General features: G+C 40.3%; 3 protein-coding genes across 4 annotated transcripts in view; 1 reads left to right on the top strand and 2 right to left on the bottom strand.

The window, feature by feature from the left end:
* Window positions 1-127: 127 nt before the first annotated feature.
* Window positions 128-19,778, bottom strand: ETFDH (electron transfer flavoprotein dehydrogenase). Its single transcript, XM_071431961.1, has 13 exons — window positions 19,649-19,778; window positions 17,548-17,694; window positions 16,906-17,135; window positions 16,007-16,088; window positions 15,630-15,748; window positions 15,245-15,322; window positions 12,575-12,721; window positions 10,677-10,817; window positions 8,553-8,696; window positions 3,509-3,677; window positions 1,604-1,786; window positions 1,042-1,263; window positions 128-734 (listed from the first exon to the last, which is right to left on the bottom strand). Exons 1-13 carry the CDS (start codon window positions 19,680-19,682, stop codon window positions 571-573), a joined length of 1,860 nt encoding a protein of 619 aa, XP_071288062.1. The 5' UTR covers window positions 19,683-19,778; the 3' UTR covers window positions 128-570.
* Window positions 19,779-19,882: 104 nt separating this feature from the next.
* On the top strand, window positions 19,883-21,445 carry CUNH4orf46 (chromosome unknown C4orf46 homolog). Its single transcript, XM_071431963.1, has 2 exons — window positions 19,883-20,117; window positions 20,213-21,445. The coding sequence occupies exons 1-2, from the start codon at window positions 19,956-19,958 to the stop codon at window positions 20,366-20,368; spliced, it is 318 nt and encodes a 105-aa protein (XP_071288064.1). The 5' UTR covers window positions 19,883-19,955; the 3' UTR covers window positions 20,369-21,445.
* Window positions 21,446-21,718: 273 nt separating this feature from the next.
* Window positions 21,719-24,770, bottom strand: part of RXFP1 (relaxin family peptide receptor 1) — a 47,612-nt gene continuing 44,560 nt past the window's right edge. For both annotated transcript variants that reach the window (XM_071431960.1, XM_071431959.1), the window contains exon 18: window positions 21,719-23,625. In XM_071431960.1, the coding sequence (XP_071288061.1) occupies window positions 23,324-23,625 (302 nt within the window). In that variant the 3' untranslated portion in view covers window positions 21,719-23,323. The remainder of the gene's footprint in view (window positions 23,626-24,770) is intronic.

Genomic DNA, 24,770 nt, shown 5'->3' with positions numbered 1-24,770 from the left:
AATGAAGATGCAGATTTTTTTTTAGAACCACTTTACAAGAGGTATTCCCTGTTATCATCATCAGAAAAAAAAAAACAAATCAAAACCCCACCCCAAACTGAAAATTTGATGTAACACTTTAAAGCAGTGACAATTTTCTAGACTGATTTATTTCCCTGACTGCCAGGTATGATTACATGTAAATCACTCCATCTAGAGAGAGAAAATACTTTTTTAAAGGTGGGTACTAAATTATTCCACCGTAATACGCACAGTTCTTTCTGGATATGGCTCCTGCTATCACTGAACTTCAGCAGTAAATCCAAGATCCAAAGCTCCTTTGTCAGTCCTGATAAGAACTTTTGCCTGCCATACAGCTCCTGTAAAGAAGTGCTATTAAATAAGGCTAGGGTTTAACCAGAAGGCACTAACTTTGTATTTAATGCAACAGTCAAATGTAAAATTCAGAATGGCACATTAGTCTCAAACTCTTTTAACATTCAAGTCAGTGCTGTACATTAATTATGCTGCAGCATAAAATACTCCAACATATTTGTTGGTGATCAGAAGTCACTGAATTGATCTGTTAGTTTACATTCCATTATAAGCTGGTCCTCCTCCACCTTCAGGTACTACCCAGTTAATGTTCTGACTTGGGTCTTTAATATCACATGTTTTGCAGTGGACACAGTTCTGAGCATTTATTTGCAGCCTTGATCCTTCTCCTGATTCCAGAGGAACATACTCATAGACTCCTGCAAAGACAAGAAGGGAGCTATCACTTTGCTGAACAGCTTCCCCCTGCATGTATATTCTACTTACCAGCAAGTGTAACAAGGGAAGAATATTATTAATGTGACTTAATTCCCTTTTAACACATTTAACAGTTATTTCATCACATAAGTACTGCTAACATGTTTTAAGACCTTCAACTGATCCCCCTTCTTGGAGGAAAATTGGGATGGAATGCTTGAAGTAAGTAGGAGGTCAGGTGGACCCTTCCTGAAGTACTTAGTCTTTCATCTTGCAGAAACAGCTGACACACACATTTTTGTTACCTACCTGCAGGACAAAACCTTTGCTCCGGTCCATCGAATACAGCCAGATTCCTGCTCACAGGGACGCTGTCATCTTTGAGAGTTAAATGAGGGGGCTGGTCATCTTCATGGTTTGTACCACTTAAAGCCACAGATGACAGGAGATCAAAACTGATTTTTCCATCGGGCTTTGGGTATTCAATAGGGGTGCAGTCTTTGGCTGGCTTGAGCTGAGCATAATCTGGTCCTAAATACATTTTTAATAAATTTCAGTATAGAATTATTGTAATTTGCAGTTACTCCAGGACAATTTAACTAAGCTGTTTTAACTCCCCTTGTCATCAGAATGAAGTACTTCATAAAAGATAGCCTTTTTCATGAGACAAATATCTATACCAAGTTATACTAAGCAATGTTTTAATGTCTTAATTTACATTGTGTGGTAGCTGATACGAGGGTCTGCTTCAATTTTATCATCCATTTCTTTTGTACACTTTAAGGCCTCATGACTGGACTGGATGTGCACTAGCCGAAACAGACCAGAAAAGATTGACATACAAATTTAGAATCTTCTTCAGGAGAATTACCTGGATGTTTTAATGTCCATGGTTCCATTCCTCTCAGTATCCAATAAAATATGCCTGTATATATCATTCCTCCATACACACCAAGTACCGTATGGCAGGATGGTCGGATGTTTCTCACTGCATACAGCTCTTTCCACACCCAGGACTTCTTCAGGTTCTCTTCATATTCTTGCACATCAAGTCCTAAGGCAGTACATTACTTGTTAGGTACCTACAGTACATCAAGACTATCCTTGAAATAAAAGAATAAATGCTGAATAAAAGCAACTGCTAGCAATGAAATCAGCAAAATGAGAATTTCAGAACTGTAAGCTAGGAATATACTAGACAACATGTTTCAGCCTCTTGAATCAAGAGATGTGTTCTGTTGGCAGACCTGTACTGCTCCTTTGTAGCCTCTATTAAATTAGCCACAAGCAGCATTAAATTGTCTCAAAACTCAGCAAAATATAATCAGACAGGTGGCTCCATTGGCACCTCTGTGGGAAAGCAGCTACTCACTCACAGAACCTGAGTGCTGACCAGGACAGTCCACCTGTGATCCAAAGCCAGGTTTGCAATACTAATGTCCAGTTCTAAAGCTTTTTCCAAAGAAGTTTTGCAACCAAAGTCCCATTTCAGTAACTACAGCTATGGCCCAACAGATAATGCCAATACTAGATAATTTCTCCCTTTGTAATTAGCACATTCATGAGATGTATTTGACTGCAAACTTTTGATTTAAACTCTTTGTATTCTTTACAAATACTAGACATTTCACACTTGATACATCTACCACAGTGTAAAGTCAAGTAATTATATTTAAAAATAATCATATTCAAATGATTATTTGAGAGCTTTCTCTTCACCACTCTCCATTACTACTGTATAGGAATAAATGCTCTAAATAATGAGTTTTAAGCCCTGTCTACATACAAAAAGCATGCTTCAGTCCATATTTCCTATAAAGTCCATTATCTCTGCAAAGAGAAGGAAGTGGGCTGTAGCAGTCCAGTCTTGACAAGACTGGAAAACAGCATATAAAACCTGTCCATAATCAAACAGGAGTGGCACACTACCCACCAACAGTGTTTATAGCTTCAGATGGATTCTAAGCATTTTAGCATGTCTAGCTGAAGTTTTAATTGTTCAGCACACCTTCTGTGTATGGTGTGTTTCAGCTGAATGAGAGCTCATTAGGCCTCAATCCACCAGTACAGAGAGAAGATTTCTAAAATAATCATCATGTGGCACCTAGATATAGTCTTAGCTCCAGAGTGACCAAAATTCTAGTTCTCTCACTCTCCCTACAGATTTTATTAACAGATTTAAGGGGACAACTAAGGCTTAAACAAATCACTACAAGGTGGTCAGGACCAGGTGATTACTACAATGTGCATGTATTATGTATAAAATAAAATACACGTATTCTCAAACTGAGACAACTAAAAGATTAAAAGACAGAAAAAAGGACTGGATGAAAACAGGATCCTAACAACAGTAAGAGCAAATTTGAAAAATCTCATGCTGTTTTGCTTCATCTAATCTATTCCCTTTTTTTTTCTTGTTTCAGCAGGCTTTCAGTAACACTTTCTGAATCATAAAGCACTACTTTTTATTGTGTTTGTAGGAACAAAACTATTCTTGTTTACTTACACAGGAAGCATAAGTTTACTTTTCAGATGGTTATTAGAGCTTCTAGCAGTAAGATCAATACTTACGAATAACAGCAAATATTCATTTCTTTAATAAATAATTTGACATTATCAATAGTAAATAAACAATAAAATATATTTTAAACACACCCATTTCATGACTTATTCACATTTCCAACTACTTCATTCAGCCTGATTAATTACTGCTGTTAGTTGGTGGTGGTTCTAATTGAACACAAGGTAATTACAAATCAAAGTAAAATGATCTTACCTATTGTCTTTGATTGGAGATTTTCATTGGTTAATCGACTAAAAATGGCTTCTGAAGCCAACATGCCACTTTTCATTGCAGTATGTGTTCCTTTGATCTTGGGAACATTCAAGAGTCCAGGACTGCAACCAATTAATAATCCACCTGGGAAGGTGAGTTTCGGTATTGACTGAAAGGAAAACAGAAAGAAAGGTTTTGTTCTTGTTTGGTTTTGTTTGTTGAAGTGAAAATAACATTCTGAAATTAAACTGGCATAAGGCGTGAGTGTCCTTTCCATTTTCAGACTTGGCACATGTACTCTCTAAACATACACCAGTTATTCCACTTACTCGTGGAATTTGAGCATAGTATGCACATTGGAATACAGACACTTTACTTGTGCTGAATATGAAAGTGATATTTTCCTTATATCCTCTCCACAGCTGCCTTATCTGCAGCAAAACTTCAGTAGTGTCACCCACCGATAGGTGTTCCTCCTTCAAGCTCAAGTAAATTTTTTAAAATTAAAAACCCAAACTCCCATCTGCTTCCCTGATTTCCACACAGAGAGTTGTACTCATCTCACCTCACAGGGCTGTATTCCACAAATCTTTTTCTGTGAAACTGCACAATGCTATCATGCCTGCCCCCCATCTCCTTATTTTAGAAGTTGCTCACAGCCAGCAAATATATTTTGGTGGAAAATCACCATCTTACTCCCATTCTGTGAGCATAATGTCATAGAGTATGGTCAACTCACAAACCTAACACAGCCAAGATGATTTGGTCAGGTCAATAGTATTAATATATTACGTTATACACCTATATTGACTAAGGAATACCTCAGCTATCAAGGTGATTAAGATTTTACACTGGAAACAGCTTCGAAGTGCAGACTGACTGCAGAACTTTGAGCAGAAAGCTCTGATCAAAGCCTAAGTCACAAATTGCTGAAGTTTTGAACATACCCTTCTTCCTAAAGTCTTTAGTGCTGAGCAGCACATCTTAATCTAGCATCCTGCTTTTATTAAAACTGTCTGAAAGAATTAATTTTGCAGTAACCTAAATACTAAACAAGTAGTTGAATTTCATGAAAAATGTCAAAAAAATGTATCCCTTGGAATTTAGGGTAACCCAAATCAAAAGTTTTGTTTCTTCTGCTTGTTCAATTGTTACCTCTTTACTAGTCATCCAGGACTGCTTACTTTTGTATAGTCATATAGCAATCACTAAAAAGTTATATTACACAGCATTTCCTCTGTGTTTTGTGCAATTTGTTTAATCAGAGACCTAGTGATTTGGTTCACAGAAAAGGTAATTCAGGCTGAAAACACAACTACAACTTACTTTTCTGGGAAAAGAAGTTTCAAGTTCAACTACATAACACTATTTCAAAGAGATTAAGTATGTGGGATGTTCTCTCTCTTTTCTCAGAAAACAGCCATCCTATGTTATCTATTAGGATTCAATGGTGCAGCACTGACAAAAGCATAGAAAGACTTCTTGACTGACTCTGAATTGCATAGGAAGATGGTGATCAATTACTTTTCTTCTGCAAACACTGTTTCATGTAATATGCACAGTGACCCACCATACTGCTAAAGAATAAATGAGATTAAGGATGAGTCATGTAACACAAAAGGTAGCACATACTGCAGCTTTGGTAGTAATTCTCATTATTAGTACTATGGCACTTGGTGCCTGCTTTCATAGTCAATGGAAGAAACACATCATGCCTCTGAGATACAGAAACAAAACATGACTGTTTTAGAGAAGGGGAGACACCTGCTCCCTGCAGAGTCTTTCCTGCTGGCAGACAGGAAACCTCATGTTCTTCCTCCCCTTAGCTCCAGACCAGGGCTTAAAATCTGTTAAGTGAGTCTAATGTGTGACACTTAAATGAGTTGTCAGGTTTTCCCCCCCCGATATTCATAGCATACACTGCTCAATAACTGCAACACCTTTTTCTCCACAAAACTCTTAAACCTTTCAAAAGCTTTTGATAAAATAGAGACAAAATAGAGACTGCATGGGAATTTAGGTGCTTTGTTTTGCAGTTTTAATAAATATTATAAATAGTAGCTACAGAGATTAAGTTACTAAACTCTCATCCTTCCTTCCACAGACATTAAAAAACACATGCACTCTCTCTCCTCCTTCACTCTGTGCTAAAGATTGAAGATCATGGTCATTAGGTTATCTATAACAAAAAAGCTGAAGTTGGTGGTAACTCTATACACCTATTTGATGCAATTCTGTTACCAAAATCAAAAACTGGAGCTATGGAATGACTTACATAAGAAAATATTCCTGGACTACAGTGATACAAATGAGTCACACTGCTACAGTTATTAATCAAAGCAACACATGCAAAAGAAGAGCTAATCTTAAAACTCTTCCTAAGTGAATCATCAATAAAGCTTTTTTTTACTGAAGCCATGTATTAAAAAAAGTCTTTTAGAAGAGTGACTTCATAATCACCTAATCAAATCTATCTACAGGAAATTAAAAAAACCCACCAAAAAGCCAATGAAGCAAAACATGCTTTTATATTAGGAACAATGGAAAGTAAGGGACATATTGGTTTAAATCCAACAAAGATGTTCAAAGATGAGGCAGAGATGTGCAAGATATGTAGTTCTACTACGTAACTTAGCACAATGTCTGTAAGTGACTTAAAAATACTGTATTTTTTCAGCTATAGGTTTTGAGTATAAGGAGGGTGCAACTAAAGTCACACTCTGGCTACTCCACCAAAGCCAGAAATTTAATGACTATGTGTGATAGAGAAACCAGGGCACAGGGTGGAAAAAGAAGCCCCTCTTGCATAAAAGTCTAGATTAGAACATCTTGGTATTTTCCAGGGTGTCTGTGCTAATAGTGGAGTGGCAATGGTTTTTGAAATAAGCCAGTAACACAGCTGTGTTACAATGTGATATGACATATTTCCACTGCAGAGTGGACAAAATCAACGCTCAGATTGATTAAATGTGCAGCATGGGTGTAATCAAGAAGCTGCTTCCTGAACTCACATGACTCACTGCCAGGAATGCACACTGGGGTCAAAGCCTAACTCCACATGACTGTGACAAGAGTGAAGCTGTGATGAAATTCTGCTTGTATTGCAAGAACCTCGTGAAGCCACGTTTATAATGAGAAGAGGTTCAAAAAGGAAAGGCAAAGTAGTCAGAGGGCAGAGTGGCATGGCCCCACATACAGGCTGCAGATCATGGACACTCAGGCTAGTTTTAAGGTCCAAACTGAAAGGAGCATCTGGAAGATGGATCTGGGTGTACAGAACATACTGCCACACCCTGTGTTTCAAGATGAGAAGCTAACAGGTTGAATGTACTTTAAAACTGTTAAATATAAACTCCAGACCATTTTTTTGCAGGCTTTTCCAGCCCTTTCAACTGACCTTAGTCAGAAAGGTCAGTATTTAAAGGGAAATGTATCAATTAGAAAGTCTTGAATAATACATATTCAAAATTTCACCTTTTGCACTACTTAAGTTAACAAAATGAACAAAGTATTCCACCTACCAAGAAAGCAGAAATTCAAAGTTGAGCATAAAAGAAACTCAAGGTATTTGTACTTGAAGAGGTAAAGATTTACCTGCCAAACTACATTACAGTTTCAGCATCAATAGTGACTTAAGGTTAAGCACTGAAAAGGAGTTCTTTTTGCTGGGATAAATAAGTAATTTGGAAGACCCCAAAAGAACAGATCAGTGGTACTACCCTGTCTTCCCCAAGATTCCAGGCAAAACAAAAGATATATGGCATCTTTGCTGCTGAACATTCTTGACTGCAATATAAATTCCACTTCACTGGCTGCTCATAGCTTGGACAAACACTCTGCTGGGTAAAATCTCCAGATGTCTGGGCTCAGAGAATGTTGGTGAGTGGAGTTACATCCAGTTGGCAGCCAGCCACTAGCAGGATTCTGCAGGGCTCAGTACTGGGGCCAGACCTGGCTAATATCTTTATCAATGACCTGGACAAGGGGATTGAGTGAACCCTCAGTCAGTCTGCAGGCAGCACAAAGATGGGTGGGAATGCTGAGGGATCTGGACAGGATGGTTCTATGGACCAAGGCTGATTATACTGACATCCAGTAAGGCAAAGTGCTGTGTCCTGTCCTTGGGTTACAACAGCTCCATGCAGTGCCTTAGGCCAAGGGCAGAGACTGGAAAACTGCCCAGCAAAAAGGACATGGGGAGTCCTGCCAGCTGAACATGAGCCAGCATGTGCCCAGGTGGCCAAGAAGGCCAATGGCATCCTAGCTTGGATCACAAATAGTGTGGCCAGCAGGACCAGGGCAGTGATTATGTCCCTGTAGTCAGCACTGGTGATGTTGTATCTTGAATCCTTTGCCCAGTTTAGGGCCCCTCACAAGACACAGAAATGCTGGAGTGTGTCTAGGGAAGGGCAATGGAGTTTATGAAGAGCCTGGGGCTCAGGTCTTATGAGAAGTAGCTGAGGGAGCTGGGGGTGTTTAACCTGGAGAAAAGGAGGCTCAGGGGGAACCTTACTGCTCTCTACAACCACCTGAAAGGAGGGTGCACACTGAGGTGAGGGTCAGTCTCTTCTCACAAGTGGCAGGAAGAGAGGAAAGGGGCTCAAGTTGTGCCAGAGGAGGTTTAGATTGGATATTAGGAAAAATATCTTCACAGGAAGGGTTGTCAAGCACTTGCACAAGCTGCCCAGTGAAGTGGTTGAGTTGCCATGCCTGGATAAGATATATAGATGTGGCACTTGGGGATATGGTTTAGTGGTGGACTTGGCAGTGGTGGACTAGTTATTGGACTAAATGTTGTAAATGGTCTTTTCCAATCTAAATGTTTCTATGATTCTGTATTTCATTTAGAAAGTAAAGTGAGTATGTCAGAAGATTTTCAGTATACAGAGCCTAAGACTAGCTAATCTCAGCAGCCAGCACCCAGCAAGACAAAAAGCTTTTTCTGTCCAGCAAAACATTTGGTATAGCATGCAAACCAAATCTACAGCACTAAATTTATGGCTATAGAAAATTCAAAGATTAAAGCTTTGTGAAAAAAAATTACCTGGATACCACCTTCATTTAACGCTCTGGCACCATAAGCAATCCTTGTTCCACCTTCCAAAGTAGGCTGTACACTAGGATGATGCTTCCACCTCTGAAATTCTCTAAATGGATTCAAATAGGGATTTTGATAATCTAAACCAACCTTAAAAAAAGAAAAAAGTGCACATCAATAAAAACAAGGTATGAAATTTCAACAAAAATTTGAAATCAAAGCAATTGCATATTACCACATCAAGTCTTTAAATCTATTTTATTCTAAAGCAACCTCAGGATCATTCTACTTAATCTACTGCCAAAAATATATTTTATTAATGGTACAGCAGGAGCAAATCTAAAAATTTGCTGCTACAAGTCTGCTCTTGTCCCCACCTGAAATATAGAAAATATTTAATTGCATTGTAACCTCCCTTCAGCTGTCTTTGGTACAAAAAGAATTAAATTAAGCATGATTTAATGGGTGGGATAAGCAGCAAAACTTGTTTTAAATTTGCATTTCATACCTCTGCCCAAAAAAAGCTGAAAAAAGAGTAAACAATTATTTTTTGATTGTTATGTCCTTGAGCTCTCATACTTTAAACAGTTCTTCAAATTGTTTAGTACTCAATTATAATTTCCAATTAGGTGAACCATTGTAATAAAGCACAGGGGAGCAATGATGAAAGCAGAAAATGGGGTAAAATTGATTGCCAGTGGGCTGGATGCTCAGGATACTTATACATTTGAGAATTTGACCAAATATATACTCTGCATTTCCCATCTTTAAGATATTCTTAAAAAGAATTCTCTTGCTGAATTTTTCTCTTTTGAGAAAGGGATTATTTCTGGTTCCTGTGAGCTTTATTGGAGATAAGTAACAAAATACATCATGAGTCAGCAGCAATCAAGACTTTGGTATCTGTGGCAGCTCACTGCTTTTAGAGCAGTGCTTGCATCTGCGTTGCTGACAAGACAAAATTAATGAACAAGTTCCAAAATAAGGGTAAAATAACCCTACTACAAGAATCATCTCAGACTGAAATAGGTATAAAGTTCAAAGACAAAAAAGTGATTGTGTGTTCACACAGAAGTTGATTTTTTCCTCTCTGGAGAGAATATGAATGTTACTGATTACCTACCATTCTCTGCAAGAATCAGAGCTCTCAGCCCTTCTAAAATCAAACAGAAATTGAGTATCTACTGTATGTACTTATTAATTCCAATACTGAAAATCTGTACAGGACAAGTATGTGTGTCTGAGAAAACAAATGAATTTTTTTCAATTTTTTTTCAATTTTTTTTCAATGAATTTTTCTTACAAAACACTTAGACAAAAATAGAATTTTTCCACACAGTCTGTAATCGTTTTGAAATCTAGGAGACAGAAGTGTCAGCTCAGTCCCATGCTGCTGAAAGTCCAATTTGTATGCTTGGGTCTTACAACATCTGTGTTGAAGCACGTGCACAGGGTAAATAGTTAATTTTTTATTTTGAACTGTAGGTGATAGAATTTCCAATCCCTGCTCCGTGCATCACCTGGCTGCCAGAATGACACTAGACTACCTCTAGAGATCTCACACTTCTGATAAGTGGCAATAAGCAGGAAGAAGCTGCCTGCCCAATTCAGAAAGGCAGTTGCTAAAGAGGGCAATGCCAACAGGGGTCGAGAATACCAAAACCAAAGTGAAGAGCTCAGAAATGAAAGGGACATTGCTAGTAGCATTGCAGTGCTTCCATTTTAGAGACTTCTCTCAAAAAGTGGAGTTACATACAGGTTTGACACATGGATTAGGAAATGGAACTGTAAAAAGTGCATGTGATTTAGATTTCCTAACTTACAAGAATTTTTTGAGCACAGTTTTGATTAGTCATTTGGTTTTGCCATTACCAAAATTTGCTTTGTTTGCAAAGAAATTATGAATAAGTTTTCTAGCTGGTCTCAATAAAAGACACTGGATTAAAGACAGATTAATATGACAAATTAGCCTTCCCTAATATGGGCATAACCACACTTCAGATTGAGACAGGACTAAATTTGGTCTGCTCCTATTCTTGTATTTACATTTTCTCAATAAAACAGAGAAAAGAAACTGCATAAAATGAAGATCAAACAACATGTAAGAATGACAAAACTAACTTCACTTACCACAAATCCAAGAGCAACTAAAGGCTCAGGCTCATTTAAGTGATAAAGAAAGGATCCTCCATACGTATGTCTGTCTAATGGCCAGCCTACAGTATGTTCCACTCTTCCTGGTTTCCATTTTGTTTTATCAATAGTCCATAACTGAAATGAGGATGACCAAAAAATTACTTCAGATTGCAAAGTAATGGCCTTTAATAATATATTAAGAGACAAACACACAATTACATATAGGAGAAACTTAATTTACTCCTATGAGCAAAAATTCATACAGCAAAATACCAACTGTTCAGTATAGTTTTTTGGATTACTATTTAAGGTTTTCCCAATACCTCTCTTAAAATGCTGTGTATCAGAAAATGTGACTGAGACTCCAGTACTACACCCAAAATTTTCATTCCAAGATTCCTAATACTAGTGACTTTGACAGATACTTCTGCCACAGAATGCAATGCTTATGTTGACTTTTTTCTTTGAAAGTATTACTTTTTCATATGATTCTATGAATTATCTTCTCAGTTTTTCAAGGTCAGGACAAAGCAATATGCCTGAGTTGATCTAAATATTTTCTGTCAAACAAATTGTCCTGTCTCTGCTGTCTTCTACACGTTTTCAGTGCTCCACTGACCCATGGTGAACTCAGAGAAGCATTTTCATGTTTTCAAGATTGAGTCAATTTTCTGCCCATTTCACAAAACTTCTTTGCTCCATGGAGGTACATGCCAGGCACAGTCTAATTAAAGGAGGGCAGTTGAGCACCATAGATCAGCTCAAGCATTGAGAGCACACCTACAATAATGTTCCAGTTTAGATTAAAGAGCACATTTTTGAGTGGGACTTCTGATTCCTCCCACTTACTGTGTTTTGACTCACATCATACAGCAGCCAAGGCATGAACTGGATTCATTCAATGTGAAACTCAAAGACAGGGTCCTAAAAGTCCATCTAAAACATTCCAGTCATGGAAGGGCACTCAGTCCATGGGACCAGATAACAGCTAGTCCAAAGTAAAAATAAACCTGAGGCGTGCATAGTATGGACAACAGCTCCTCAGCACCAACTACATCAGACCCAATGCTACTGGACTGCACTATTTGCTAAAGCAGACAGTCTCAACTGGAAGTAAGGGACCTCTACAGGAAAACCCTTCTTTAATGACAATTTCAGTATTAGAGACTGTAACTAAGATTATGTCATATTTACAGAATGGTTATTCTCTACAGAGTGTAAACTAATCATTTAACTAGTACGTGCTTACAGCTACAAAATATTTAAGTAATTCTGTTACAGTCAAAACTCTGAACATATTCTAAAATAATACAGCTCTTTTTCATGAGTGATATTTGCTGAGTAAAGAATATTTTAAAAAGGAAACCTCATACCTCATTCCTATCCCAATTTTATATGCCCAATGAAGGGAGTTTTTTTTTAAAGAAAGGCTCATCCAGAAGGTGCTTCAGAGACCACAACTCATCATCTGAAACAGCTCTCCTCTCTCCCTTTTTACTAACATACAGAAAAGCCCACAGCAAGTATTTTCTTCCTTCCTCATGTACTAAAGTCCCCCCAAAAGTAGGCAGCACAAATTCCTTCCTTGTTTAGCAGATACACAGAAAACAGATATCACAAGTGACTGTAATTTGAAAATGTTAACAGAGCAGATTCACAGGTACCTCTAGTTATAACAGATACAAGAGAAGCAGCAACTGAAGTAGAACAGTCACAACATTCAGAGAGCATCTGCTCTGATCAGCCTCAGAACAGCAAAGATTCTGAATTTTCAAAGTGTAACTCAAATTCTTTAATTCTTACGTCTTACAAAAATTAGCTAGAAAGCAAACAGAATCTACCTTAAAGTCTTATGCTATTTTCTCTAATTGTTAAAATGATGCAAGTGGTACCTCTTTCAATCCAATGCCATAGCTCTGGGGTTGACAATTCTCCCTTAGATTGTATCTCTTGTACAGCTGTTTGGCTAGATGTCCATGACAACCTTCAGCAAAGACTGTGACTTTAGCATGGAGTTCCAAGCCTCTTTCAAAGGTAGCCTGCAAAAGTACAGCATTTCATCAGCAATTAGGTCTGTGCCACACCAAACTCACAGCAAGAAAATGGAGAGTAATAAAGTGATTTTACACTACTTGGTGACACAGCTCAGACACTACAGACCATTGCAAATTATGGCTCTAGTTCAGTTGTCTTTTCCACCCAACCATGACGCACCCCTGGCAAGTCTTGGAAGGGGATTCCAGTAGAGCAGCCCCACAGTGAACTGCTATTCATCGCTGAAAAAGAGAATCTTTCCAGGTCAGAGAATACTTATATCAGATCTGCTCCTTCACAAGGTGCAAAGGAACTCTGACAAAGAATCTTTACCTGTAACATCACACTTCAATTTTTGCTCATGAAGTCACATTACATTGTAATGTTTTGTGCCCCAACACAAATGTCATAGACTAGACAGAACTACCATATCTGAAAAACCTGAACCTGCTCCGAAAAGGACCCATCACATGACATTACCCCAGTCTGGCACGTTAAAACACACAATAAAATTAAACTAAATAAAATACAACTATAAAAAAATTCTAATTAAAAATTCCAACAAGGATTGAGAACCAGGTAAGGGGAATTGGCATACTGCTGTATGAGCACATCACCTGCATCTGTGAGCACACTGGACAAGGATATAGATTATGTTTACAAATTTTTCATAATGCAAAAACCTCGCTTTCAGTCAGAAAGTTTATAGTTGAAAAAGACAAGGAAAACAGTTTTGGACTGACCTCATCAACAGTATTCAATTAAACCATCTCAAGGTAAGCCAGCATAAGTTTAAAAGAAGTTTGCTGCTTTGGTTTTTAATTGTCTCTCAGGTGCAATCTGCTTGTAACTTACAAATGAAAATGTTCCCTCTAGTTGAGAATTACATTTAAAGAGGAGTCACAGGATTTTGTGAAATTCTTGTACTCTTTGAATTTCTGATTGTCAATGTGAACTTGAATTAATTTTACAAAATTCTAAACAAAAGTTACCTCTTGAATATATAGTGTCCACTTTGAAGTAGCTTTATTTAAAAGAAACAAACTACAACTCCACATTGTAAATAATAGAAATTCATTAATTTGAAACATTTCAGTAATGTGACACAGCTGTATTTCACATTTAACAATCTCCAGTATCTACACAAGAATTAATATGCAACTTGCTACAATGCTTTTTTACCACTGTCATTTTTATTTGGTTGGTGCTGACTGCAAGGTGAATATCTATTCATTAACCACAGTCTATTTGATTAGGCTCTGTATAAACATGTTGAAGATACTCTTGCCTTGGAGGTTATACAAACTACACCTATTTACCTGAGCCTTTATGCACTGGAGGTAGTACCAACTGACAAAACTGACAGCTAAAAAACTTGAATTGAGTGACAGTGCAGTAAAAAAAGCTGCAGTAGAGGCATACTCATTATGTACATGAAAGAAGTAAGAGATGCGTTCTCCCAGAACAAACAGAGAAAAAAAATGAATCTATCTTTGTTTTGAGGATGTTAAGAAATACATCTAAAATGTTCCTTCCCATCTTAAAACAAACCCAAACTCCCAATGAAGCTGCACACGTTACTTGTGCCATCTTCTGGACAAAGCATGCACTGGAAAATGAGAGCTGTCTGTGTGTCTGTCCCCTACAGCAGATAAAAAAAAATTACACTGGAAAAATACATTACTCCTCCACTGGCTTTATTCTCTCAAAACGAGTCTTTTCTTCTCACTCCCTGCCTTAAATGGGGAAAAATAGCCCACACTTTATGTGCAAGTCAATACCTCTTTGAAACTCTAGGAAACCAGAATACAAAACTTTAAAAAAAAGGAAAGTAAATGTTAAGGAAAAACTTGTACTCCTAATTTATGTAGTCAAATAATTCTGTGTGAAAGTCGCTCCAAGTAAATCTGAGGTGCCACATTTTCCCAACATATTTTACAGGGAAACAGCAGACTTAGGGCAGGTTCTGGATTCCACTGAACAAAACAAAAATCCAAGTCTGACACCTAGGGCAGATTACTGCATCCTTTTAGATGCAGAAACATGAACAACCAGCATAGAGGCATAAAGGCCCAGTGTGTCTCTTGTCCCAACAAGGTAGACAGACTGTTAGCAAGTGCAACTGTGCCTGTAAATATCAAGGAAACCAAACCAGCCAGAAGTTCACTCTCTTACATGATGCTGGTTACCAGATGGACTAAAACTTTCTATTTCACCTTTGGACTTTTTTTCCAGGAGTTCCTCAAGTTCTTTCTGTTGTTTCCAGATTTCACATATGCCAAAACACCCTTACATAATCTTCTTCAAGACAACTTTTATGAAAAGGCTTTTTCTACTAATCTCAGAAGAATTTTACAATGTTCTGAGACGAGAACACGGCCAATCAATCAAATTTAATAGAGAGGGAAGACAGGTACTGAATTTTACACCTTTTCTTATGCTGCAGCAAGACTACTGATGGCAGTAGAAGCAGATGTACCACAATTTTCATAATTAGACCCCTAGTTTTGGGGAAGATAGATACTCACTTTAGGTGCTCCATCCTTCTGAATGCCTACATCATTAGTTGCTATCCCCTTCACGCTACCATCTTCATGAAAAAGTACCTTTGGAAATATTTAAACAAACAAACAAAAAACATTGTAATGAAACTGTACTTTGAATCTATTAATTAAAAGTTCTAAAGCAGAACTTCTAAACACTATGATTTAAATGGTCAAACATGAAGATTATGTATTTATTGATGTATTGTGTGCACTTTGCTGGATCTGAGCCAGGGAATTGAGACAGAGAAACACAGTTTTCACAATACATATCAGTTAAAAGGAATGTTGCACATGTACAAATGATCATGACTGCACTGAAGGGAGTTCCAAAGCCACTCTTCACAAACACACATGATGTCATTAGTACCTCAGCTGCTGCATAGCCTGGATATATCTCAACACCCAAAGCTTCTGCTTGTTCACCTAGCCAACTCACAAGGTGGCCCAGACGTACTATGTAATTTCCATGATTAACCATCGGGAGCCCTAGGCAAAAAAAGACACACACACATATAACACATGGGACACTAAGCAAAATAACCAAAGCTGTCACCTCTACAGCTACTACCTTCAAGCTAGTCTCATGTGTTATCAGAGCCATCACCTACACAGAGTGTATCACTGTAACCTATTATAGTCTACATACACTTGCTGCACTACACCAAATCAAACTTCTTTTGATTCATGGAGAAGTTCAAAAAGACACAGAGGAAGCTGACTCTCTTGTCCCTCACTAAACTTTACCTGGAAGGATTGGCACTGGAATTCTAGATGTCTCTGTTAAAATTCCAAACTTGTCTTCAGTTACAGGAGTATTAAGTGGAGCCTATAAAAAATAAAATAGAAGAAGTAGAGAGTTATGTTTTCTCAGCCAATCCAACAGAAACAACAAAATCAAACAATCAAACTGGCAGTCAAGTACAGGTTTACTACAGCACTTCTTTAGGAAGGCATCACAAGAGAGAAGATGAAGTATTTTACGAGGCAGTCATGAGGCAAGAATCAACACAACTACTGAGGTTAAAAAAAAAAGGCTTTGCAAATAACATCTACCTTTTTAAAGAAGGCAGCTCAACCTGCAGATTTATCACCATAAGGCAAACTAAAGAGTTGACAGCTGACTTCTTGCAGCTCTCAGGTGATAGCAGGCAGCTGACTGCAAGTCAGACAGCTGTTCTGGGACCTCTCTCCTAAAATCATCTTAGGCCTTTGCTACACCAGGGTGTCTGCAAAGAAGTCAGTATCAGTCATCTCCAGGAAGAGCTATTGTACAGATCCAGCACGTCTGTCATTGGTAAGAACCAAACATCTTCCTCCTTTTACACAGGAGCTGGACTTTGCACAAAGGCAGCAAGTGCAGGGCTCCCCAGGCTGCACCAGACATATTGTGTATGTGCAGTAGGACTACTGCAGAAAAAAGCAAGGGTCACAGCATAACTGTGTAGACAGAAAACTTTTAGCATTGTTGAACTACAGGAAACAGACTAAAAAGAAGGTGCCCATTTTTGTTTTGTTCCATCAATGTATTTTAAAATGGTACTTATTACCAATGGTACCAGGTACTAACTCATACCTGAATGAGTCAGATATGAAGTTCATTACAATCTAGCACTGAACTTTGGTGTTTACATGCTCATACATACCCCTCGCTCTTTCCAGTCTGGAAAGAGTTCTTCTAAGGCCCTTGGCTCGACACAAGCACCAGACAACGTGTGTGCACCAATCTGAGAAGCCTTTTCCACCAGACACACACGCACTTCTTTGCTGTGCTCAGCAGCCAACTGCTTGAGTCGAATGGCTGCAGAAAGGCCTGCAGGGCCTGCTCCAACAACCACAACATCAGCTTCCTCTGCAAATCTTTCCATGTTTACCCCTTCAATAGAAAAAAATGATAATAACATAAGCCAATCTCCAATTTCTTCCAACCTCTCTCACTAAAACCAAACCCTCATGGTAAGAACAACTTAAAAAATCAAGCAGATACATACTGAACAGAACTAAATCTTGTTGTGATAATCGCTAAACCAAAAGCTGCTTGTATATTTTCTTTATTCAAACAAGCATAAAGTTTCTTCTGATATTATAATATAGCACTAAAGACACTCATTATGAGATAGCAAGCAAAAATTTCATTTGAAATATTAGTACTGTATTTAAGCACAGAGAATTTCCATAATGAGAAAAAACCAGCAACACATTTTAATGTCTTTAAGACTCGGCAATGACAATTGTAATAATAATGACAATAATAATAAAGCAGCTTTCAAAGAAGGCAGTGTTTTTACCTTCCCATCGTTTGTCTTTGTCCCGAGGATGAATTGTGTAGTGTGTGGTTATGCGAGGCACAGCGGCAGTGGAGGCACATCGTGAGACACGCAGCGATTGAAGGCAATCCTTCTTTACCAACTTCAGAGCATGAAAGCACTGATGCGCTGCAAAAACCAGGAACAACTTTAGAAAATCAGTAGCTTTTCAAATTTTTCAAAGTTTCAGAGATGCAAGAAGCACAACAAATATGACAGCTTCCCCCTCCCAAAGGCTACCAGGTGATGTGAAGATGAGGAACCATAAACACAGATTTTAAAATTTTCAAGTAAGGAGGATGCTGTGTAATTTTTTATCAGCAGCTTCCCCTTTAAGCATTCTTTACTCAGTACACAGGCCAGCCATGCATAGCTGACATAGGATAATATACACAGGTGCCAAACACACTTTAAGTTCTGATTTAATTTTGAACTTCAAAAGGTTTATTTCAAACTGCATTAATAGTGACCAAACAATGGTAGAAACGGGACATGCAAGTTTAGCTCTGACATCTCAACACCTGTTGAGACACACAGCTTGAGGCTACTAACACAGGGCAGTTCACCTAAAGTACATGCCATGGTCTGCAGTAAAAGCACAGACCTGAACCCAAGTGTGCTTAGCCAAAGCTAGGAACAGTAGATACAGGTAACCATTACCTTTGCTGCAGATACAGTAATTGTTGTGAAAACAAATTAGAATTTCTGTGTAAGCAAATGGATGGAAAATAAAGTTTCAAATTATCAAACCTACCAGGACTCTTTTCAGAGGGCTATTACATGTCATATTTTCCCTCTTTTAGAAACAAGTAATCAACGTGTGTGATTTGTTTTAAAAAAACCTAGTATCATTAGTATGAAAATGAGTTAGTTAAAAGGTCTGTGAACTAATGTGCCTTCCTTAATAATATTCCTTCCTTAAAGAATTTGCTTTATTCAGGGATGCAGAATACCATCCTTAAAGTGCAGTATTTCTGCAAAATTATATAAGTAAAATCACCGGTGTGCTTTGACTGAAATGTTTGGTTGAGAATGGCAATTGGCAAGGCCAGCACAAGCATCCCGTGTCACAACGCTGCCCGGTGACAATTAGGACAGAGATCTCTACATGCAAGGTAGAAAGCATTATCCATGTTGGTTCCTTAACAGGAATTCCGTACCTAAGCAAAATAACATAAAAGGTGGTATTACCATATCACCTCATGATTCTTAGATATCCTTTACCTGCAACCAGGCAGGATCTGAGAACAAGTACTCTATAAGGCTGATAATAACTACACTCATATATATATATATAATGAAACTTTAACTTAACTTTCAGGATCTTTTTTTATTTGACCATAAGTGATGGGACTAAGAATCACACAGCATATTAAAAAAAAAAACCAAAACAAACCAATTCATTTACACATATGCAAAAGAAGTGAAACTCTACTCCGAACACCTCTGATAATAGAGGGCAGATTCTTGCCCAGCGAGCGCACAGTGCCTGGGCCACGACTATTGAGAGCTCAGGGACTCGGAAAGCGATGGGAAACGCCTGCACGACCCAGGCAATCCCCAAGGAGAAACTTTGCGGCAGCTCTTCAGTCACAGCTGTCGGGATGCTGTCTCCACAACTACTTCCCAAGTAAGGACACTCGTTCCGCTGCTTTATTTCACCCTTTAAAGCAGATGACACCTAGCGTCCCGCCCATGTTTTTAGGCACCCCGCTGCAGGTGAATAACCCACGTCAATATCACGGAGCCGGGCCGCGGGCAGCGCTCACGCACAGCGCTGTCCTCCGGCCCTCGGGCACACAGAGGCCTCGGGCAGGGGGAGCCCCGGGCAAGGGGAGCCCCGGGCAAGGGGAGCCCCGGGCAAGGGGAGACCCGGGCAAGGGGAGACCCGGGGTCCCGCCCGCCGGCCCTGCTCCGGCCCCGCGCCCGGCCGGACACCGGCGCGACCCAGCCGCGACCTTTGCTCCTCCTCGGCGCCGCGCCAGCCGCCGGCCCCACCCGCCGCGCCGAGCGGCCGCCCCAGCCCAGCCCGCCCCAGCCCGGGCCGAGGCCCCGGGCCCTCCCGCCGGGCCCGGCGCGTTACCTCGGCCGGCGGCCGGGCAGCGGTGGAACAGCATCGCAGCGGGCCCGGCACCGTCCGCTTCCCGCGACCGCCCCGCGCTCACCGCGCCAGCCTCGCCCCGCCGCGCCTGCGCGCCCGGCCACGGCCCCGCCCCGTGCGGGCGGCAGGACTACAGCTCCCAGGGCCGCCCGCCCATCCGCGGCCCGGGCGGTGCTCGGCGGAGCGGCCCTGGGCGGGCCGTGGGCGGCGCTCGGCGGGAGCGGGCCTGGGCGGGCCGTGGGCGGTGCTCGGTGGGAGGAGCTCCCGGCGCGGGAGAGCCGAGCGGGACATGGCCGAGGCGAGGCCGCTGCCGCCGGCCGCAGTGCCCGAGGGATCGCCCGGCGCCCACCCGCGGAGGGTCCGCAGCGGGAGCGAGGGGTCGGGGTCGCCGGAGCTGCCCGGTGGCGACACGCGGGAGCTGCTGGAGGAGGTGGAGATGCAGATTGGCGACGTGAGTGCGGCGCGCTGCCCGCGGGCGGGCTCCGGGGCCCCCTCGGGGACGCTGCCGGGCGCCGGTGACCCCCAACCTCTCTGCCGTCCCTCCAGGCCGCCTTCTCGCTGGCGAAGATCCTGGAGGCGACGTCGGCCGTGTCGGCCCAGGTGGAGGAGCTGGCCACCAAGTGCTCGGAGAACGCCCGGTTCCTCAGGACGTGGCGGGACCTGCTGAGGGAGGGCTACGAGTCGCTGAAGCCCAGCGGCTGAGGCCGGCCCTGCCCGCCGAGCCGCCCGCCCGGCCCGCGCTGCGGCGGGGCTCTCTTCGACAGCCGCCTTCAGGGACCTCACGTGGAGCTTTGTTTTCCCCGAGTTCTTACACAAATACTTGGGGGCTCTCGTATGGATGTTTTATGTTAGCCTACCGAATAAAAAAACTTTGTTTAGGGAATCAATTTTGACTTTTAGATTCTTCGTTGAAGCTCAAGCTATCACATACTGTCTTTTTTTTTTTCTCTCTCTTTCGTGCTAATGTGGTAGATACAAAGTTAGTATGTGTGCTACGTTCAGAACTCCTTACTAGTAGGGAAGTGGCGTCCTATGATAAAAAATTGTCAGCCCTCCTTTTTAAGAGCTGTCACCAGCAGAAACCCTGCCAACCCCAGAGAAACTTCAACTAACTTCAGTTTTTTGTTACACCCTCTTTTTTTTCATGTGAAGTATGGGATAATGAGACAAGTTGTGGCTTATTTATAAGCTGTAGAAAAACCCTATACCCCAAACCTTACTATTTTTAGCAGTATTGCAATGTATGTCTATAAAGCTGCTGATTATTTTTTGCAAGATGTTTTATTACTGCAAACAATTTTACCCAACCTTTTGTTGTAATAAAGTGCCTTATGATGAACCCTATATCTCTGTAGGGTAGACATTTAGCAGCATTGTTTACTGATAGGATGGATTATTTTGAACTGTAAATAAAAGCTTCTATTAGTTAGAATAGAATCTGTGACATGTATTCTCCCATCCCTGGGGAAGCACCTCAGAGCTTTTTCAGTATTTGGTTTTTTATCTTTGCCTTAAGCAGTGACTAGTTTGATAGTCTAGAGCTTACTGTCAATAGAACCTTTTGGTCTGAAGGATGGCTGATCTGTAATAAATAGCTGTCCTCACACTCCTGTACCTTAACCAGGCACTGTGGAAAAAAGTAATGCTGAGGTGCAAGGGCAGGCTGCAGGAGAATGTGACTCTGCCATGACTTATTAGCAGGCCTTATTTTTACTTATAGGACCTTGAGAAAGACCCATTGTAGCTTGCTTATCCAAACAATAAAGAAGTCGCAAAAACCATCAAGTATTGACTGTTACTGTGATACTGATAGAAACAAAGGTGACAGTGAATATAACCATAATCATGTGTAGTGGAAAACGGATAGTGGCAAGGTCAGGGATCCTTGCACATTTCACCAAAGGCGGTTGCAGCCCTTGGCCCATGAGTAAGGAACTTCTATTGAATTGAGTTCTAATTGTCCTAGTTAAAGACAATCCATGTGGCAGGATTTTGCTCAGGTGTTTTTAACCCCAACAAGCCGAAATGTTGCTGAACAGCTTGGAAAAGAAGTTTTGTTTAGCAGATAATATTTTATTTCAGTAGAACATACAGTAGTGGGAACAAGGTGCTTAACAATCTTCAGTTTCAAATCAAAAGATAATCCAAAGTTCTGTAAACAGTTGAAGTGTGAGCCACACTTTTTCAAAATTTTACTTCTTATACTGCTAAGAAGTTAAGTGCAAACATTGGAAGTATCTTTTAACTTAATTTTAAATAGTTTCAAATCAATACAAAAAAGAAGCTGTTTTTACCTTTTTGGGCTTCTAGGCCATCAGACTGAATACGGTACTGAAAGAAGAAGGGAAGTTGTAATAATTCATAATAGAAAACATTCTCTTCATTAAGAATGTGTGAAGGAACTGCCTCTAGGGGATTGATTCAGATGGGAAATTTTTTATTTTACCCTTGTAATTCTGGGAAGTAAAATAATGCTTCAAAAAGCGCTGAATGGCTGTGGTCTTTAAATTACTTTAACTATAATGCATCCAGTCATGTACAAAGTGATTAAAGTGTAGATGTCATGACACCTATTAAGACTGATAATTTTCTATTTGACCATCTCCCTTGTACATAGAGAGATATCTAAAGACTGGTATTTGTTGAAGTCTGCAAGCTGTGGTGAGCTACTTTTGGTAGCCTGTTAAGAAAAGTGAGGGAAAGAGCAGCAGCAAGGTGCTGGGATACTCAGTCCAGTCTTTCCAGAGTAAGAAGGGAGAAACTGCCACCAGTTAAAGCTGGGGGACACTCACTTGGGAAAAAAAAAAACCAACAACCAAACAAACCAAACCCCTTATTTTTATTTTTTTCTTCACCACAGTTCTAGTTCTGCCTGAATTAGAATCTTAAAGATCATCTAGTCCCAGCCTCTCCCTACCATGGGCAGGGACACCTTCCAGTAGACCAGGCTGACCAAGGCCTTGTCCAACCTGGCAACTGCATTAGAACTATCATTACCACTTCACTATTGCCTTTACATGAGTGAAATAGTCTGTAAATTTATAAAACAAATAAAATTTTCACTTATTTGGCTTTGACAAATATAGTTAACTGACCTAATTATGAAATTTGAATGTTTTTCTTACAGCTATTGCTCCTTAAAGCTTTTAAGAGATGATGCAGCCTAAATAGAGCCAGTCAGAAACTTTGAGAAGAAAATACATTTCTTAATGAGGAAACCTTTAACTCTTAAAAAAATCACCTGTTGAAATGGGAACTTACAAGAAGAAAAAAAGAAAAAAGAAAACACAGACACACACACACACACACACACACTTCCCCATAAATAGATGATTTTCAAACAATCTGCTTTCAGGGTGAGATGTTTCAAATGACAATTCATGTTTTTTCCACACTCTTGGCTTCTGGAAGAAAAAATCCCCAAACATCTGATTTCTCATTCTGATCTAGGATGAATTGTCAAAATGTCAGGTGCTGCTGTGAGATGGTAAAATGCCAGTTCTACCTGCAAACAGACACATGGCTCCCTCTTCTTCCCGCAGTGGTTCAGGTGAGCCCTGGGGTCACACCTCCCTCATTTTCCTGTGGCTGTAAAGCAGCAAGCCCACGGATGTGACGCTAACAGTGCTGATGTCACCGTGAGGACTCAAGCCATCATTACGTGTAGGAATTCATTCTTGTTGACTGTGTAGTCACTGAAGCATCAGAAGAGTCGTTACAAAGCACAGGCTTCATAACCTTTGGCGTGATTTCATGCATTGGCCACATCTCTACCCAAATGAATGATGGACCATACGGTTTCTGGCTGCCTTTACCTCTTTTGGATCTTCTCTGTCTGTAGTTGTACCAAACCTGGTGAATCATTTCTTTGAAAGGTCGTGTAGTCAAAGTGTAGAGAAGAGGATTCAAAGCACTATTTATTGGCAGTATAAAAATCACCACCCAAGAAGTTATGGTACCTTAGGGAGGGAAAAAGAGAGGCAGCTGTAATATGCACCCCAGTGTATATTTAGTTATATTTATATAAATATATTTATATATATTTATATGTTATGCTCAGCTCCTGGCACAACAGGTGCATTTCTTTTTCTTCTTTCTGTTACACTTGCACTGCTTCTTATCTCCCTCTGTTTTCAGTACTCCCTGCAAAAGCTGACATTTATTATTCTCCCAGCAGTTCCATTTATCCCTCTTTTCTATGCCACAGCTCCCTATTTGCCCTGACAGACGTCTTGTTCTGGCTAAGCACCTTTTTCTTGCCCCAAAACCTTCTGTCTCTGCTTTCCTCCTTATCTCTTCTTGTGATCTCAGTTCCTCATCCTCTTCCCAGGACTGATGACATGCAGCGCTAATCGTGCCCCTGATGTTCTGTCCTGCAAAACTATCTTCCATTCCCTGTATCCCTTCAGAGCCTAGTTTTCTCTTCTGCACCAGGACTTCTCTATTCCTCCCCCTGAAAAAGATACATCCTCCTAATTGCCTTTTCCTGATGGTAAGAGTTTCTGTGTTCACTGTCTGCCTATGTCAGTCTGTGCATCTTTACAACATCCCTTTCTCGTCCTTTACTGTTTGGGAGATAAGTTACCTGTGGGGCAGGTGGAGAAGGGACAGGATTAAAGTGCTGAAAGATGCCAGTGGGTGCCCTCCCTTGTGTTGTTTGACTTATAAAATTGTTACAGAACTGTTCCAGGAGGCATAAAAACCTTAATTGACTTTCTCCTTACAGGACACCCCTCCACGCCCCTCTCCACTTTTACAACTTTGTTGCAATATCAAGACATCCCTGTTGGCACCCATCTCATAGACTACAGTTTTGGAAACAAGCAGGTGCTTTGTTCTAAAACTATCACAATGTATCACCAACACAAAGCAAATGCTATCAAAGGAGGTTTACAATTTGTGTCAATTTGGACAGCTAGCTGTCATGTCTTTAGTTTCACGAATTGAGTAATTACTCTTTAATCTGGTTCATCTATCGCAGGACATTAATTTGCTGAACCCAAGATCACCCTGTGGTTCAGCAAGATTTCTTCAAGGTTTCTTGACTTATAATACACCTGCTTCTACTTTTCAAGATATTTTCTTTCAAATATCATAGGTGGTT

This window comes from Agelaius tricolor, unplaced genomic scaffold (assembly GCF_023055355.1).
Source record: "Agelaius tricolor isolate 1412-34295 unplaced genomic scaffold, bAgeTri1.0.p SCAF_8, whole genome shotgun sequence".
Lineage (NCBI taxonomy): Eukaryota > Metazoa > Chordata > Aves > Passeriformes > Icteridae > Agelaius > Agelaius tricolor.
Note: the sequence above shows the minus strand (reverse complement) of the source record. Positions and strands in the feature narration are given on the sequence as shown.